The following is a 20,012-nucleotide window of genomic DNA, read 5'->3' on the forward strand; positions in this document are numbered from 1 at the left end:
ACGGTGGAGTAGCGAGATTTAGAACAAATGAACGAAAGATATACAAAGAATAACGATGAGCAATGAAAGATATCTTTCATTCATTTGTTCTAAATCTTTCTACATTACCTTCTACATCTCTTTTTCCCTCTCCCGACTGTCTGTCTGAAGAAGGGTCTCGACCCGAAACGTCACCCATTCCTTCCCTCCAGAGACGCTGCCTGACCCGCTGAGTTACTCCAGCATTTTGTGTCTATCTTTGGTTTAAATCAGCGTCTGCAGTGCGTTCCTACACACACTGACCTTCCTGTCCTGGGCCTCCTCCATTGCCAGGGTGATGCCACACGCAGGCTGGGGGAACAGCCCCTCGTGTTCCACTCACTTGCCCCCTCTCCCCTCCCTGCACCCTGGTGTGCACCCACTACCCCCCCCCCTACCCCCCCCCTACCCCCCCCCCCTACCCCCCCCCCTCGCATTCCACCTACACCTCTCCCTCTGGCTTTCCATTTCACTCCTCCTCCTCCTTATCTGACGCCCTTTCATCCCTGTGTCTCCCACCTCTGGTCCCACTGGTCGCCTCTCACAGGCCGTGACCCTTCTTTAGTTATTTGTAGTTTAATTTTGAGATACAGCGCGGAAACAGGCCCTTCGGCCCACCGACTCCGCACCGACCAGCGATCCCCGCACACTAACACTATCCTACACACACATTAGGGACAATTTACATTTACACCAAGCCAATTAACCTACAAACCCGCACGTCTTTGGAGTGTGGGAGGAAACCGAAGATCTCGGAGAAAACCCACGCAGGTCACAGGGAGAACGTGCAAACTCCGTACAGACAGCACCCGTAGTCAAGATGGAACCCGGGTCACTGGCGCCGTGAGGCAGCAGCTCTACCCGCTGCACTACTGCGCGGCTGCCCTGGTTGGTCTGGCACCACGGATCATTAAGGCTCTGGAACTAAGAGTGCCGGACTATTGGTGTCGGGCGTGCGTGAGGTGCTGTTGCCCCAGGCATGTGGCCTGTTGCCCCAGGCATGTGGCCTGTTGCCCCAGGCATGTGGCCTGTTGCCCCAGGCATGTGGCCTGTTGCCCCAGGCATGTGGCCTGTTGCCCCAGGCATGTGGCCTGTTGCCCCAGACATGTGGCCTGTTGCCCCAGACATGTGGCCTGTTGCCCCAGGCATGTGGCCTGTTGCCCCAGACATGTGGCCTGTTGCCCCAGACATGTGGCCTGTTGCCCCAGGCATGTGGCCTGTTGCCCCAGGCATGTGGCCTGTTGCCCCAGGCATGTGGCCTGTTGCCCCAGACATGTGGCCTGTTGCCCCAGGCATGTGGCCTGTTGCCCCAGACATGTGGCCTGACTCTCACATGAACCTCAGCAACTATAACCTTCACGATGGGCGGCACGGTGGTGCAGCGGGTAGAGCTGCTGCCTCACAGCGCCGGAGACCCGGGTTCCATCCTGACTACGGGTGCCGTCTGTACGGAGTTTGTACGCTCTCCCCGTGACCTGCACACTGTAAATGGCCCAATTATAATCATGGATTGTCTTTCCGCTGGCTGGTCAGCACGCAACAAAAAGCTTCTCACTGTACCTCGGTACACGTGACAATAAACTAAAGTGAAACTGAATCGGCCGTCTGTGAATGCCCCTAGTGTGCAGGGAGTGGATGGGAAAGTTAGATAACATAGAACCAGTGTGAACGGGTGGTCGATGGTCAGTATGGGCCGAGTGGGCCGAAGGGCCTGTTTCCATGCTGTGTCTCTGAATTCTAAACATAGAAGCATTTCTTTGCCAATATCCATAGCAACAGATTATTTATAACGTGTTGACTTTGCAGATAGAAGCTGTCAGAATTTGGCAAAAGCTATTTGCAGTAAAATATTCAACTGTTCAATGCCAAGAAAGGAGAAATAAATCTCTAGTCCCGAGAAGTGCGTATGTACAGTGCTAGGACAGAGCTCCAAGCAGAGAGGGCATTCTGTGCAGATACGGGCAGCTGCAGCTCCTGGAATCCTGAGCTAAATACACAGTCACAGGTTCTAGGTGCAGAATTAGGCCATTCGGCCCATCGAGTCTACTCCGCCATTCAATCACGGCTGGTCTATCTCTCCCTCCTAACCCCATTCTCCTGCCTTCTCCCCGTAACCCCTGACATAATACGATGCCATAGAACTTTATTTATCCCAGGAGGGAAATTGGTCGGCCAACAGTCATAAACACAACAAGATACACGAATCAAAGTGACACGTGGAGAGTCCAGGATTGGGGATGTGCAAAGATTGGACGAACTAGTCAAGAATCTATCTATCTCTGCCTTAAGAATATCCATTGGCCTCCAAAGCCTTCTGTGGCAATGAATTCCACAGATTCACCACCCTCTGACTAAAGAAATTCCTCCTCATCTCCTTCCTAAAGGAACGTCCTTTAATTCTGAGGCTGTGCCCTCTGGTCCTAGACTCTCCCACTGGTGGAAACATCCTCTCCACATCCACTCTATCCAGGCCGCTCACTATTCACTATTCCAACACAGAGTGCTAGAAGAACTCCGCAGGTCAGGCAGCATCTGTGGAGAGAAATGGACGTAACATTTCGGGTCAGGACCCTTCTTCAGACGGATCTTTTCCAGCTTTCTCCCCCTACTCCGATTTAGCCTGGTGCGTGGTTCCGACCCGAAGCTGCCCATTCCCTCCACAGATGCTGCCTGACCACCTCATAGGGTTGCCAACTGTCCCGTATTAGCCGGGACATCCCGTATTTGCACTATCAGAGTTTGTAGGTACAGTTGTGAGAGGCAGCACTACATCACAGACTTCTACCGGTGTAAAGAGTCTGTACGTTCTCCCCGTGACCGCGTGGGTCTTCTCCAATTTCCTCCCACACTCCAAAGACAATCATTCAATGACACTTAAGTGTAAGAAAATAACTGCAGATGCTGGTACAAATCGAAGGTATTTATTCACAAAATGCTGGAGTAACTCAGCAGGTCAGGCAGCATCTCAGGAGAGAAGGAATGGGTGATGTTTCGGGTCGAGACCCTTCCTCAGACTGATGTCAGGGGGGTGGGACAAAGGAAGGATATAGGTGGAGACAGGAAGATAGAGGGAGATCTGGGAAGGGGGAGGGGAAGAGAGGGACAGAGGAACTATCTAAAGTTGGAGAAGTCAATGTTCATACTGTTGGGCTGCAAGCTGCCCAGGCGAAATATGAGGTGCTGTTCCTCCAATTTCCGGTGGGCCTCACTATGGCACTGGAGGAGGCCCATGACAGAAAGGTCAGACTGGGAATGGGAGGGGGAGTTAAAGTGCTCAGCCACCGGGAGATCAGATTATGATACTTCATCGTTATAATGTACGTGGGCACAGTGAAATACTTTGTTTTTGCATACAATCCGGTAAAATCGTACTAGGCTTTACGCAAAGAGTCTCCACCTTGCTGAACGTGCAGGGTTGTAGGTTAATTGGCTTCGGTAAAAATTGTAAATAGCCCCTGGTGTGTGTAAAATAGTGTTAGTGTACGGGGATCGCTGGGCGGCGTGGTCTCGGTGGTTCCAAGGCCCTGTTTCTGTGCTGTATCAATAAAGTCTAAAGTTTAGTTGAGTTTAGTTTAGAGACACAGCGCGGAAACAGGCCCTTCGGCCCATCGGGTCTGCACCGACCAGCGATCCCCGCACACGAACACTATCCCACACACACTAGGGACAATTTACACAAACACCAAGCCAATTAACCTACAAACCTGTACGTATTTGGAGTGTGGGAGGAAACCGGAGCACCCGGAGAAAACCCACGCAGGTCCCGGGGAGAAGGTACAAACTCTGCACAGACAGCAGCCGTTGTCGGGATCGAACCCGGGTCTCTGGCACTGCAAGCGCTGTAAGGCAGCAACTCTACTGCTGTCTATCAAACTGTACAACTCCACCCCCTTCTGTCATGGGGTAGACAAAGACTGAACCCCCCTCCGCCCCCCCCCACTCCCCCCGACCCCCCCCCCCCTCACTCCCCAATCCTTTCCACTCCTCGCTTTAATTTCATGTTTCATGTATCTTGTGTTTTATGAATGTTGGCAGATTAATTTCTCTCAGGGATAAGTAACGTTCCATCGTATCGTAACCTGTATCGTATCGTATATCGTATCGTATCGTTACAAGGCAATTAAAACACCAAACCCACAACAGATCCCAGTGTATAGATGTGGAGATGGTGATTTGTGGCCGTAGTTTTGGGGCTGCCTGTTTGATGGAGAGTCCAGTGGGCCCACAGGCTGCTGCTATCCCACAGACTGCTGCTATCCCACAGCCGCCCAGCTGCACTGACTGACAGCGACAGGGTGATGCGACACACGTCCCACAGACCAGCCCACAGGGACCTTCACTCACCCCTGCTATTTGTGGGCCACATACTCTGCAGTCGTTAGAAAGACCATTAGATTGCATCAGAAAAGATGCCTGGGCAGCCTACAACCAAGCGTCACCCATCCCTTCTCTCCACAGATGCTGCCCGTCCCGCTGAGTTACTCCAGCATTTTGAGTCTATCTTCGGTTTAAAGCAGCACCTGCAGTTCCTTCTTACACACTAGCGATATGAGTTTTGATTTCTCTAACTTGACATAACCCTTGCATTCCCCCTCTCTCTCCGTCCCTCCCCCACACAGGTCAGACCACCTTCAAAGTCGTCTTGTTGAGTCTCAGTGTGTGTAACTCGTTCTCACCCAGGCCCACAGTGCCTGTTCTCACCCAGGCCCACAGTGCCTGTTCTCACCCAGGCCCACAGTGCCTGTTCTCACCCAGGCCCACAGAGCCTGTAACTCGTTCTCACCCAGGCCCACAGTGCCTGTTCTCACCCAGGCCCACAGTGCCTGTTCTCACCCAGGCCCACAGTGCCTGTTCTCACCCAGGCCCACAGTGCCTGTTCTCACCCAGGCCCACAGTGCCTGTTCTCACCCAGGCCCACAGTGCCTGTTCTCACCCAAGCCCACAGTGCCTGTTCTCACCCAGGCCCACAGTGCCTGTTCTCACCCAGGCCCACAGTGCCTGTTCTCACCCAGGCCCACAGTGCCTGTAACTCGTTCTCACCCAGGCCCACAGTGCCTGTTCTCTCCCAGGTCCACAGTGCCTGTTCTCACCCAAGCCCACAGTGCCTGTTCTCACCCAAGCCCACAGTGCCTGTTCTCACCCAGGCCCACAGTGCCTGTAACTCGTTCTCACCCAGGCCCACAGTGCCTGTTCTCTCCCAGGTCCACAGTGCCTGTTCTCACCCAAGCCCACAGTGCCTGTTCTCACCCAAGCCCACAGTGCCTGTTCTCACCCAGGCCCACAGTGCCTGTAACTCGTTCTCACCCAGGCCCACAGTGCCTGTTCTCACCCAGGCCCACAGTGCCTGTTCTCACCCAGACCCACAGTGCCTGTTCTCACCCAAGCCCACAGTGCCTGTAACTCGTTCTCACCCAGGCCCACAGTGCCTGTTCTCACCCAGGCCCACAGTGCCTGTTCTCACCCAGGCCCACAGTGCCTGTAACTCGTTCTCACCCAGGCCCACAGTGCCTGTTCTCTCCCAGGTCCACAGTGCCTGTTCTCACCCAAGCCCACAGTGCCTGTTCCCACCCAAGCCCACAGTGCCTGTTCTCACCCAGGCCCACAGTGCCTGTAACTCGTTCTCACCCAGGTCCACAGTGCCTGTTCTCACCAAGGCCCACAGTGCCTGTAACTCGTTCTCACCCAGGCCCACAGTGCCTGTTCTCACCCAGACCCACAGTGCCTGTTCTCACCCAAGCCCACAGTGCCTGTAACTCGTTCTCACCCAGGCCCACAGTGCCTGTTCTCACCCAGGCCCACAGTGCCTGTTCTCACCCAGGCCCACAGAGCCTGTAACTCGTTCTCACCCAGGCCCACAGTGCCTGTTCTCACCAAGGCCCACAGTGCCTGTTCTCACCCAGACCCACAGTGCCTGTTCTCACCCAGACCCACAGTGCCTGTTCTCACCCAGACCCACAGTGCCTGTTCTCACCCAGGCCCACAGTGCCTGTTCTCACCCAGGCCCACAGTGCCTGTTCTCACCCAGGCCCACAGTGCCTGTTCTCACCCAGGCCCACAGTGCCTGTTCTCACCCAGGCCCACAGTGCCTGTTCTCACCCAGGCCCACAGTGCCTGTTCTCACCCAGGCCCACAGTGCCTGTTCTCACCCAGACCCACAGTGCCTGTTCTCACCCAGGCCCACAGTGCCTGTTCTCACCCAGGCCCACAGTGCCTGTTCTCACCCAGGCCCACAGTGCCTGTTCTCACCCAGGCCCACAGTGCCTGTTCTCACCCAGGCCCACAGTGCCTGTTCTCACCCAGGCCCACAGTGCCTGTTCTCACCCAGACCCACAGTGCCTGTTCTCACCAAGGCCCACAGTGCCTGTTCTCACCCAGACCCACAGTGCCTGTTCTCACCAAGGCCCACAGTGCCTGTTCTCACCAAGGCCCACAGTGCCTGTTCTCACCCAGGCTCACAGTGCCTGTTCTCACCCAGACCCACAGTGCCTGTTCTCACCCAGGCCCACAGTGCCTGTTCTCACCAAGGCCCACAGTGCCTGTTCTCACCCAGGCCCACAGTGCCTGTTCTCACCCAGGCCCACAGTGCCTGTTCTCACCCAGGCCCACAGTGCCTGTTCTCACCCAGGCCCACAGTGCCTGTTCTCACCCAGACCCACAGTGCCTGTTCTCACCAAGGCCCACAGTGCCTGTTCTCACCCAGACCCACAGTGCCTGTTCTCACCAAGGCCCACAGTGCCTGTTCTCACCAAGGCCCACAGTGCCTGTTCTCACCCAGGCTCACAGTGCCTGTTCTCACCCAGACCCACAGTGCCTGTTCTCACCCAGGCCCACAGTGCCTGTTCTCACCAAGGCCCACAGTGCCTGTTCTCACCCAGGCCCACAGTGCCTGTTCTCACCCAGGCCCACAGTGCCTGTTCTCACCCAGGCCCACAGAGGCTGTAACTCGTTCTCACCCAGGCCCACAGTGCCTGTTCTCACCCAGGCCCACAGTGCCTGTTCTCACCCAGGCCCACAGTGCCTGTTCTCACCCAGGCCCACAGTGCCTGTTCTCACCCAGGCCCACAGTGCCTGTTCTCACCCAGGCCCACAGTGCCTGTTCTCACCCAGGCCCACAGTTTTATATCTCTCTCCATCACCGTCTCTTGCTCTCGTTTCCCTTTCCCCCATATTCTCAGTCCGAAGAAGGGTCTCAACCCTAAACGTCACCCATTCCTTCTCTCCAGAGATGCTGCCTGTCCCGCTGAGTTACTCCAGCATTTTGTGACTATCTTCGGTTTAAACCAGCATCTGCAGTTCCTTCTTACAATTGTCACCAGGGTAGTTTAGTTTAGATGAGAGACGCATCACGGAAATAGGCCCTTCGGCCCACAGAGTCCGTGCCAACCAGTGATCTCCACCACTAATACTATCCTACACACACCAGGGACAATTTACAATTTTCTCACTGACCCACACCCCCCCCCCCACACTCTCACTGACCCACACCACCCTGGCCACACTCTCACTGACCCTCACTACCCTGACCCACACTCTCACTGACCCACACCACATTGGCCACACTCTCACTGACCCACACTACCCTGACCCACACTCTCACTGACCCACATCACCCTGGCCACACTCTCACTGACCCACACCACACTCTCACTGACCCACACCATCCTGGCCACACTCTCGTCTCACTGCTGTCATGGGCAAGAAGGTTCATGCAATTGGCAGCTCATCCTAATGTTGCCTAAATATAAAGTTCAAAATTATGTTTTGGAACAGCTCAGGGAAAGCTCCTTTCCTTCTGTCATTAGACTGCTGAACAGTCTTCCCATAAACTAGAGTGTGGTCTCGATCTTCCAACCTACCTCCTTGCAGCCCTTGCACTTTTTCTCTGTAACTGCAGCACTATCACACTGTAACATTCTGTTCTGCACTCGGGCATTTTTCTCTTTGTGTGGCCTGATTGTACTGGTGCAGTACAACAGTGTGAACATTGACTTCTCTAACTTCATAAACCCTTGCTTCCCCTCTCTCTCAGCCCCTCCCCATCCGAGTTCTCCCACCAATCTGACTGTCCTGATTACATTTCACATTGTACGCCTCATTGTCACCTTCTCCGAGCTAACAATGATCTATTCCACATTTACCTTGAACTTTGTCCCCTTTGATCTCTCGTTTTCACACCTTCCCCATCCATATCTCTGTGTCTCCCTCTCCCCTGACTCACTGTCTGAAGAAGGGTCTCGACCCAGAACGCCCCCCATTCCTTCTCTCCAGAGATACTGCCTGTCCCGCTGAGTTACTCCGGCATTTTGTGCCCGTCCACAAAGCTATTTGTGCTGCTGCAAGTAAGAATTCCATTTTGTTTCATTCTGCTTAATCTTTCCTTGTACAACAACTCCATCATCTCACAACTCAATCCAAGATCCAAAAGGTGCTGGGATCGCTGGCCGACGATGACTCGATGGGCTGAAGGGTCTGTTCACCTGCTGTGTCTCTAAACTAAACTAAACTAAACTAAACTAAACTAAACTAAACTAAGCTAAGCTCATCCCCAGTGCACCCCAGCTCATCACAATTCCAACCATCCTGAGGTAGGCACCACAGGCCCAGACACTCCATCTCAGATATCTACTCTGACTTGACTTTTCTTGCAGTAAACACCAGCAAACTGGACGCTCTCCTAATTGCATCCATTACACAGCACCTTATTCTTCCTGTACCAGGACGATCGCAACACCAACACCGAACACCAATTCAAAAAACACAATACAAAGTGTTCTGGCTTGAGTTACTGTCTGTGTGGAGTTTGCACGTTCTCCCCATGACCACGTGGGTTTTCTCCAGATGCTCCGGTTTCCTCCCACATCCCAAAGACGTGTGGGTTCGCAGGTTAAGTGACCCTCTGTAAAATGCCCCCAGTGGATGAGAAAGTGGGATAACGTGGAACTGGTGACCGGGCGATCGATGGTCGGCGTGGACACTGTCATGGGGAGAGAACGTGCAAACTCCGTACAGACAGGCACTGGAGGTTGGGATGGAACCCGGGTCTCTGGCGCTGTGAGGTAGTGGCTCTACCACTGTCCTATCCTGTAACCCCCAGCTCCTTGCTACAACCAAGTCCAAAAACTCTCTACTTAGTTTAGTTTAGAGATACAGCGCGGAAACAGGCCCTTCGGCCCACTGGGTCCGCGCCGACCAGCGATCCCCGCACACTAACACTATCCTACACACACTAGGGACAATTTACACTTACACCAAGCCAATTAACCTACTCTTTGGAGTGTGGGAGGAAACCGGAGCACCCGGAGAAAACCCACGCAGGTCACGGGGAGAACGTGCAAACTCCGTACAGAGGCACCGGAGGTCGGGATGGAACCCGGGTCTGTGGCGCTGTGAGGCAGCAGCTCTACCCGCTGCACCACTGTGCCGGGCACCAGGTGCGGACGGATGCCAAAACCCATCAAATCACCACAATAACTCTGCGTTTCCAATGATCAGCTCACAGTAACATCACAGTAACAGGATCAAACAGCAACTCGATGAAACTTGCCGAGACACTTCATCGTTTTCATCGTTGGCGCTCCTGTGTTAGGATCGTGGTTGTGGGCTGGGAGCCGGGGTCTCGGGCACCGTGAGGCAGCGGCTCTACCCACAGTGCCAGCGTGCCGCCCTTGGGTCAAGGCAGCGGCTCAACCCGCGGTGCCAGCGTGCCACCCTTGGGTCAAGGCAGCAGCTCTACCCGCGGTGCCAGCGTGCCCACCTTGGGTCAAGGCAGCGGCTCTACCTGCAGTGCCAGCGTGCCACCCTTGGGTCAAGGCAGCGGCTCTACCCACAGTGCCAGCGTGCCGCCCTTGGGTCAAGGCAGCGGCTCTACCTGCAGTGCCAGCGTGCCACCCTTGGGTCAAGGCAGCAGCTCTACCGGCGGTGCCAGCGTGCCCACCTTGGGTCAAGGCAGCGGCTCTACCCGCAGTGCCAGCGTGCCGCCCTTGGGTCAAGGCATTGGGCAAGGCTTACCTTAGCGACTTGCAGAACGAGGAAGGCTCCGCCACCCCCTGACTCCACGATGATGGCCACAAACTTGGGGTTGACGGCACAGAAGGAACTGTCCCACGTCACCTTGGACACGCGGATATCCTCGTAACACTGGTCGGCCTTCATCGCCTGCCCGAACACGTGGCGGAACTTACTCTGGCGTACCACTCTCCGGCTCATGGCTGTGGACACACGACACGACAACGGCAAACGTCAACGTTAAACAACAGACTGAGACAGGGCGGCACAGCGGCACGGCGGGTAGAGCTGCTGCCTCACAGCGCCAGAGACCCGCCTTCCATCCCGACCACGGGTGCTGTCTGTACGGAGTTTGTACATTCTCCCCGTGACCTGCACGGAGTTTGTACGATCTTCAGTTTCCTCCCACACTCCAAAGACGTACAGGTTTGGAGGTCCGAAGAATTGGCCTGGTATAATTTGTTAATTGTCCCTAGTGTGTGTAGAGTGGGGCAAGTATGCGGGGATCGCTGGTCGGCACGGACTTGTTGGGCCGAAGGGCCTGTTTCCGCGCTGTATCTCTAAACTAAACTAATTTAAAATTAGGAATGGGAAATCAGGCTCTGGTGGCTAATCAGTCTTTGCAAGTTGGATCAGTGGTAAGGAAGGCAAATGCAACCTTACCATTTATTTTGAGAGGACACGGAATTAAAGGACGGAGATGAGGAAGAATTTCTTTAGTCAGAGGGTGGTGAATCTGTGGGATTCATTGCCACAGAAGGCTGTGGGGGCCAAATCAGTGGATATCTTTAAGGTGGAGATTGACAGATTCTTGATCAATACGGGTGTCAGGGGTTATGGGGCGAAGGCAGGAGAATGGGGTTTGAGATGGAAAGATAGATCAGCCATGATTGAATGGCAGAGTAGACTTGATGGGCCAAATGGCCTAATTCTGCTCCTATCACTTATGACCTTTGGCATTGTTATGGAGACTCCAGAAAATGCAGATGTTGGAATCTTGACCCAAACACAAAGTGCTGGAGGAACTCAGCGGGTCAGGCAGCATCTGTGGAGGGGATGGACAGATGACGTATGGGGTCTGTTCCCTTAATCAGGCACCTGTATCCACCTATCACTCGGTAAGCTTTGTCCCGCCCCCACCTCTCTATTCAAGCTTTCTCTCCCTCCTCCATCAGTCTGAAGAAGGTCCCATTCATCTGTCTGTCCCCTCCACAGATGCTGCCAGACCTGCTGAATTCCTCCTGCACTTCATGTTTCAATGTTAGAGTTTGAGTTTGAGTTTGGGAGATACATCCTTCAGCCTGCCCTGATCTAGTAATCACTAGTTCCATCCTACACCATTTTACCGAAGCCAATTAACCTACAAACCTGCACATCTTTGGAGTGTGGGAGGAAACTGAAGATCTCGGAGTAAACCCACGCAGGTCACTGGGAGAACGTACAAACTCCGTACAGACAGCGCCCGTAGTCGGGATGGAACCCGGGTCTCCGGCGCTGTGAGGCAGCAGCTCTACCCGCTGCACCACCGTGCCACCCCTGTTTCTACACAAGCTTTTGTTCAGTGTGCAAGAATATTAGCTTCAATTTACAAAGAACAGCTCGCAGCATGTCCTGTACATCGGCGAGACCGAGCGCCAACATGGCGATCGTTTCCAAAACATGTCACCCTAGGTCTAGGTACCGTCTACATCTCTTGTTTACCTCTCCCCTGACTCTCAGTCCGAAGAAGAGTCTCAACCCAAAACATCACCCATTCCTTCTCTCACAGATGCTGCCTGACCTGCTGAGTTACTCCAGCATTCTGTGTCTATCTCTTCTCTCAGCCACCGTTTGGAGATGGGCAAGTATCAGAAAAACTATATTTTAAAAATATGTTTTCATGAGAGTTAGATTTAGCTCTTAGGGCTAACGGAATCAAAGGATACGGGGAGAAAGCAGGAACGGGGTACTGATTTTGAATGATCAGCCATGATCATATTGAATGGCAGTGCTGGATCGAAGGGCCGAATGGCCTTCTCCTGCACATTTCTATGTTTCTATGTTCAGCGGGCCGTTTACAAGGAAGTTAAAGTGATCATGGCTGCGTTCCTCTGCTCCACATGACAACAACAGGGCCAGCTGAGGAAGTGAATGTCCTATCATGCAGGCAACGGAGGAAGTTAAAACAGAGCCTGGATCAACCTGTCCCCGATCCAAGAGCAATCCCAATCCAAGCTAAACATCACAGCTCACTCTTCCCTCTCACCCCCATTGTGTACAAACCATGAACCGGGCAGCAAATGTTTTTACAAATGACTCATGTGTTTGTCAGCCCTGAATTGCCAGTTCTGTCCCCGGACACAACGCGGAATAAACATAACCCTCACATCTCAGTGTAGCTTAGTGCAACAAAATGGCAGCGTGGGTCAGGGGAATGTTTGTGGCCCAGTGTAGTTCACACACACATCTCCAGAGGAATTTATCCATGGAACACAGGCTCACTGCCACACCTCAATAAGGTCACGTTATAGGAGTAGTATTAGGCCATTCAGTCCATCGTCCACTCCGCCATTCAATCATGGCTGACCTCTGCCTCCTAACTCCATTCTCCTGCCTTCTCCCCATAACCTTTGACACCCGTTCTTATCAAGAACTTGTCTATCTCTGCTATGTAAATATCCACTGACTTGGCCTCCACAGCCCTCTGATTTGGCCACCCCTCCTACGCTCCAAAGAAAATTGTCCCAGCCCATCCAAGCTCTCCCTGTGACTCAAGGCCACAAGCCCAGGCAACATCCTGGTGAATCTCTGTCACTACTGCAGTGTAACCTCAGTCAGGTCACCCCTCACCCTCCTACACTCCAAAGGAAAACGTCCCAGCCTGTCCAAACTCTCCCGGGAGTGATATAGTGTGGAAACAGGCCCTTCGGCCCACCGACCAACATGTCCCATCTACACTAGTCCCACTTGTCTGCGTTTGGCCCATATCTCTCTAAACCTGCCCTATTCATGTACTTATCTAAATGTTTCTTAAACGTTGGGATAGTCCCAGCCTCAACTACCTCCTCCATCAGCTCGTTCCATACACCCACCACCCTCTGTGTCAAAAACAACCCCTCAGATTGCTGTGAAAGTGAAGGCAGGGAACACAGGGATATGGACTCTAGGCCATAGAGTCTAGACTGCTCTGTGTGTAGGAAGGAACTGCAGATGCTGGTCTATACTGAAGGTATATCACAAAGTGCTGGAATTACTCAGTGGGTTAGGCAGCATCTGCGGAGAAAGAGGATGGGGGATGTTTCAGTTCGGGGCCCTCCTTCAGGGTTTCAATCTGAAGCATCACCCATTCTTAGTTTTCCAGAGATGCTGCCTGACCCGCTGAGTTACTCCAGCACTCTGTGAAACGTCACCTATCCACGTTCTCCACAGGTGCTGCCTGACCCGCTGAGTTACTCCAGCACTCTGTGAAACGTCACCTATCCATGTTCTCCACAGATGCTGCCTGACCCGCTGAGTTAGTCTAGTGTCTAAACTGCTATAATATGTTGCCCAGCACTGAACACAAGTTCAGTTATATATAACGCATGAGATGTAACACAAATTGGCTAAACTGGTTTTGAAGAACCATGTTCTATGTTTGTAAACTGTTTGGTGGAGCCCCAGAGGAAGCATTGCAGCCACTGTCAGTGGACACACACAATGCCCACAACAAGAAACACAAGCAGAAGCCACTTCAACAGTACCTGTGTAGGAAGGAACTGCAGATGCTGGTTTAAACCGAAGATAGACACAAAATGCTGGAGTAACTCAGCGGGTCAGGCAGCATCTCTGGAGAGAAGGGATGGGTGACGTTTCGGGTCGAGACCCATCTTCAAACCTTCTTCTCAGTGTCTGAAGAAGGGTCTCGACCCGAAACGTCACCCCTTCATTCCTTCTCTCCAGAGACACTGCCTGTCCCACTGAGTTACTCCAGCTTTTTGTGTCTGTCAAAAGTACATGTGCCAGTGAAGATATTTAAAAATAATGGAATTGCGTTTGAAAGCTTTAAATGGAAATCGTGAGAGGGACATTCCAGTGACCCATCTGCCACCTCTGGCCCAGAAACACCACAGCAAATACTGCTCCATTTATTGGTTGAGTGGACGTGGGCTCTGTGTGCCACGTGTTGATCGCCCACACCTTGTGTATTTGCTGCAGAGAGTTTGAGGGCAGATGCAGAGTGGAACAGGACATAAAGCCGTTCATCATCAAACTCTGCTCTTCTGTTGAGGAAGAGAGCACAGAGTCTCTTGCCCAGAGTAGGAGAATCAAGAATCAGAGGACACAGGTTTAAGGTGAAGGGGAAAGGATTTAATAGGAACCTGAGGGGTAACTTTTTCTCACAGAGGGTGGTGGGTGTATGGAACGAGCTGCCGGAGGAGGTAGTTGAGGCTGGGACTATCCCAACGTTTAAGAAACAGTTAGACAGGTACATGTATAGGACAGGTTTGGAGGGATATGGACCAAGCGTAGGCAGGTGGGACTAGTGTAGCTGGGACATGTTGGTCAGTGTGGGCAAGTTGCACTGAAGGGCCTGTTTCCACGCTGTGTGACTCCATGATGAAGAGAAACAGTTACATAATTGGTGGGAAACAGGCCCTTCGGCCCAACTTGCCCACACCGGCCAACATGTCCCAGCTATACTAGTCCCACCTGCCTGCGCTTGGTCCATATCCCTCCAAACCTGTCCTATCCATGTACCTGTCCAACTGTTTCTTAAACATTGGGATAGTCCCAGCCTCAACTACCTCCTCTGGCAGCTTGTTCCATACACCCACCACCCTCTGTGTGAAAAAGTTACTCCTCAGATTCCTATTAAATCTTTTCCCCTTCACCTTGAACCTATGTCCTCTGGTCCTCGATTCCCCTACTCTGGGCAAGAGACTCTGTGCATTTACCCGATCTATTCCTCTCATGATTTTGTACACCTCTATAAGATCACCCCTCATCCTCCTGCGCTCCATGGAATAGAGACCCAGCCTGCTCAACCTCTCCCTGTAGCTCACACCCTCTAGTCCAGACAACATCCTCGTAAATCTCCTCTGAACCATTCCCAGCTTGACAACATCTTTCCTATAACACAGTGCCCATGGCTGAACACAATACTCTAAACACGGCCTCACCAACGCCTGCATTTCCTGCCAATTTCAATGCACTCGTTCATATAATTTAAATGCCAGAAGAAAAGTGTGCGTAGTCCCAAAATAATGGTCTAGACTTGGTTCCTGTCTGACTTTGGTGATGCCCACAACCTCATTCACAGAGTCAAACAGCACGAAAACAGGCCCTTCAGCCCAACTCGTCCCTGCCGACCAAGGTGCCCCCTCTGGCAGCTTGTTCCATACACCCACCACCCTTTGTGTGAAAAAGTTACCCCTCAGATTCCTATTAAATCTTTTCCCCCCTTCAAGGAATGGGTGACGTTTCAGGTCTGAAGAAAGATCTCGACCCGAAAAGTCACCCATTCCTTCTCTCCGGAGATGCTGCCTGTCCCACTGAGTTACTCCAGCACTTTGATCCATCTTCCATTTAAACCGGCATCTGCAGTTCTTTCCTACACTGGTTTGTAGTTTAATTGGCTTGGTAAAAATAGTAAATTGTCCCTCGTCAGTTGAGTTGAGTCTTTTGTCACGTCTGTACCTCCGAGTACTGATCTAACCATGGCGGTGCTGGCTCGAAGGGCCGAATGGCCTCCTCCTGCACCTATTGTCTATTGTCTATCTCCGTCTACAAGTCTGCAGATGGCACCACGGTGGTGGGCCCGATCACGAATAATGGCCAGACAGAGTCCAGGAAGGAGACTGGGAACGTTGGTGACATGGTGTCAATAGACAATAGACAAGCCTCAATGTCATGCTGCCTGACCCAGATGCTGAGTTACTCCAGCACTGTGTGAAACGTCACCTATCCATGTTCTCCACAGATGCTGCCTGACCCACTGAGTTACTCCAGCACTCTGTGAAACGTCACCTATCCATGTTCTCCACAGATGCTGCCTGACCCAGATGCTGAGTTACTCCAGCACTCTGTGAAACGTCACCTATCCATGTTCTCCACAGATGCTGCCTGACCCGCTGAGTTACTCCAGCACTCTGTGTCTATTTTTCTAAACCGGCATCTGCTGTTCCTTGTGTACTTTCTTATTGAATGAGTTGCCAAACCAGGCTTTACACTTCACTCCTCTTCTACCCTTATCTGACACCATTTACGAGGATGTTGTCAGGACTAGAGGGCCTGAGCTCCAGGGAGAGGTTGAGCAGGCTGGGACTCTATTCCTTGGAGCGCAGGAGGATGAGGGATGATCTTACAGAGGTGTACAAGATCATGAGAGGAATGCGTTACTCCAGATCGGGTGAATGCATCCCAGCCTCAACTACCTCCTGTGGCATCTCGTTCCATACACCCACCACCCTCTGTGTGACCAACCCCTGACTAGCAAATGTATTTCTGTTTCCTCCTCTTTAAATAAAAGTTGCCTTGCAAATATCCCTCCGAAAATGCACAAAATCGAATGCTGAAGGAATCACAAAGTGCTGGAGTAACTCAGCGGGTCAGGCAGCATCTCTGGAGAGAAGGAATGGGTGACGTTTGGGGTTGAGACCCTTGTTTAGACTGAGGATATAGACTGAGGAAACAGAATGCCGATACTGCCTGATCTCCTGAGTATTTCCAGCATTTTCTGTTTTAATTTCAGATTTACAAAATCGCCTGTAATCTTTCCTCTCGATTGATTGAAAGATACAACACGGAAACAGGCCCTTCGGCCCACTGAGTCCGCACCGACCAGCGATCCCCGCACATTAACACTACCTGACACACAACTAGGGATAATTTACAATTCTACCAAGCCAATTAGCCTACAAACCTGCACGTCTTTGGAGTGTGGGAGGAAACCGGAGCACCCGGAGAAAACCCACGCAGGTCATGGGGAGAACGTGCAAACTCCGTACAGACAGCACCCGTAGTCAGGATTGAACCCGGGTCTCTGGCGCTGTGAGGCAGCAGCTCTACCCGCTGCACCACCGTGCCACCTCCTTGCAACAATTGTCAGTGTGATTAGTGATGTATCAAGGCAGCTGCAGAGACCTATAATGCAGCTACTGAGCCGGAAAGCTAAAGTGAATGATGAGATTCACATCACATTTAATGCCCGCATCGAGATCATCGACTGAGTGGAATTAATAATAGACCGAAATCCCCTCACATTCAGCAGCACAGATGCACTGGGTGAATGGTGTGGGGGGAACCTGAACAGAATCACTTTGCTAAACTGCAGGGGGTAGGAAAGGAGTGGGGGTGGGGAGAGTACAAGACAGGGAGCAAATACACTATTAATATTGAAGTAAATTTACTCCGTGAAACACAATGCTGACAGGCACATGTAGCAACGACTGACTTCCCCCGGCTTCATCAAGTAAGGCTGAACAGGCCATAATAAAAAGGATTTACAACCTTACAATCTGTACAATAGGACAGAGGAATGCTCAGGAGGTTTACACAGTGCGGCAGGTTTTAAAGTGTGACATTGAGGAATTGATTAGCAATGCGTTGTGGTGCACAGAGTAATGACACAGGGGACAGTCAACAGCAGGAATGGCCAATAGCTGCTGACCATCCCCGCCAGGTTAGTGCCCAGTGCTTTGTCTGCACACAAAGGCCGGCACGGTGGTGCAGCGGGTAGAGCTGCTGCCTCACAGCGCCAGAGACCCGGGTTCCATCCTGACTACGGGTGCTGTCTGTCTGTACGGAGTTTGTACGTTCTCCCCGTGACCGCGTGGGTTTTCTCCGGGTGCTCCGGTTTCCTCCCACACCCCAAAGACATGCAGGTTTGTAGGTTAATTGGCTTTGGTAAAAATTGTAAATTGTCCCTAGTGTGTGTAGGATAGTGTTAGTGTGCGGGGATCGCCGGTCGGCACGGACTCGGTGGGCCGAAGGGCCTGTATCTCTAAATCCTAGGATTCTGTACAAAATGCTGAGGTCTTAAATCTGATACAAGGACAGAAAATGCAAATGAAGTGAGTCGGAACAGAAATGTTCACCCTGATCTCTTTCCACGGATTAGGAAGTATTCTCTATGGAGTCTGAAGAGTCTTGACCCGAAACGTCACCTATCCATGTTCTCCAGAGATGCTGCCTGAACCCGCAGAGTTACTCCGGCACTCTGTGAAACATCACCTATCCATGTTCTCCAGAGATGCTGCCTGACCTGCTGAGTTACTCCAGCACTCTGTGTCTATTTTCCGTTTAAACCGGCATCTGCAGTTCCTCCCTACACATGGCAATTATACACTCTTGACTTGTCTGATCATCGTTCCCTGGTTCAAAATCGCTGCCTTGACGTTTTCTCTGCAGGACTCGGTGGGACGAAGGGCCTGTTTCCGTGCTGTATCTCCAAACTGGACTAAAATAGAGAGCTGCAAGGTGAAATGCTGACACTTCTACTCAAACACCCTGACTCACAATACTTAATCTATTTCTCTCACTCTCTCTCTCTCTCTCTCTCTCTCTCTCTTCTCCCTCCAGTAATTTCCCCGTGACCAAGACAATGTCCTTCACGTGCCTTCACCGGTCGACACGAAGCCAACATGACCTGGTCACCTGCATCTTTCTCCCGACACCCCGCTACTAAAGCTTGTGTCAAGGCAAAATAATTCAACGGCCATTTCCAGCAAGTCTCTGGAGAAAGGACACTGCGATTCCCAGCAGCCCCTGGCCTGTCATCATCCCCTTCAAAGCAAGATTTATCTCAAAGCGAACACTGAAATGTCAAAAATAGGCCAGTGTTGCAGAAAGCTGCATTAGCATGAGAATCTGTAACAGGCAGACAGGACACAGAGTGCTGGAGTAACTCAGCGGGTCAGGCAGCATCTCTGGGGAACATGGATAGGTGACGTTTCACAGAGAGCTGGAGTAACTCAGCGGGTCAGGCAGCATCTGTGGAGAACATGGATAGGTGACGTTTCACAGAGTGCTGGAGTAACTCAGCGGGTCAGGCAGCATCTCTGGAGAACATGGATGGGTAATTGAAGGTACTATCGCAACTGTTTAAGTAACAGTTAGACAGGTACATGGATAATGCAGGTTTGGAGGGATTTGGGCCGAATTCAGACAGGTGGGACTAGTGTAGATGGGACATGTTGGTCAGTGTGGGAAGTTGGGCTGAAGGGCCTGTTTCCACACTGTATCACTCTATAACTCTAAAACCAAAGCAGTCTGAAGAAGGGTCATGACCATGGTCTTGACTTGACCCGAAACACCGCCCAGCCTTTCTCTCCACAGATGCTGCCTGACCCGCTGAGTTACTCCAGCACTCTGTGAAACGTCACCTATCCATGTTCTACACAGATGCTGCTTGACCCACTGAGTTACTCCAGCACTCTGTGTCTATCTTTGGTATAAACCAGCATCTGCAGTTCTTTGTTATTACAGGGATGGAAAAGCCAGCTCAATTTAACTTTGCCTTTTGCAAACGAGGGGTACACTATTTTAGTTTAGTTTGGAAATACAGTGCGGAAACAGGCCCTTCGGCCCACCCAGTCCGGGTGTCCTATCTTAATCAGAGCAACTTTATTAAATATGATAGCATTGGTCCACCAGATTATCCCAGTAGAAATGTTTATTAAAAACCCCGTCTATAAGTAAAAGCCCCTCAATAAATAAATCTTTATTGAGCTTTACCGTAGCAATCACCAAAATCAGTTTCTGTCACCTAACAAAACCAGATTGACAACAGACACAAGAAACTGCAGGTGCTGGAATCTTCAACATGACACAAAGTGCAGGAGGAACTCAGCGGGTCAGGCAGTATCTACGGAGTGGAATGGAGGAATGACGTTTCGGGTCTGCAATCTGCAAGTGGAATTGGTGGTAAAGAAAGCAAACAATGGTGGCATTTATTTCAAGAGAGCTTGTGTACAAAAGCAAGGATGTAATGTTGAGGCTCTATAGATGCTGCTCTGCCCGCATTTGGA

At 51.8% G+C, this 20,012-nt stretch overlaps 1 protein-coding gene across 1 annotated transcript in view; it reads right to left on the minus strand.

The window, feature by feature from the left end:
• LOC144606549 (coronin-1C-like) overlaps nucleotides 1–20,012 on the minus strand; it is an 80,808-nt gene that overhangs the window by 55,695 nt on the left and 5,101 nt on the right. The window contains exon 2 of the mRNA XM_078422804.1: nucleotides 10,027–10,226. Within this exon, the coding sequence (XP_078278930.1) occupies nucleotides 10,027–10,224 (198 nt within the window). The 5' untranslated portion in view covers nucleotides 10,225–10,226. The remainder of the gene's footprint in view (nucleotides 1–10,026; nucleotides 10,227–20,012) is intronic.

The sequence above is a fragment of the Rhinoraja longicauda genome, chromosome 26 (assembly GCF_053455715.1).
Source record: "Rhinoraja longicauda isolate Sanriku21f chromosome 26, sRhiLon1.1, whole genome shotgun sequence".
In the NCBI taxonomy this organism is placed as follows: domain Eukaryota; kingdom Metazoa; phylum Chordata; class Chondrichthyes; order Rajiformes; family Arhynchobatidae; genus Rhinoraja; species Rhinoraja longicauda.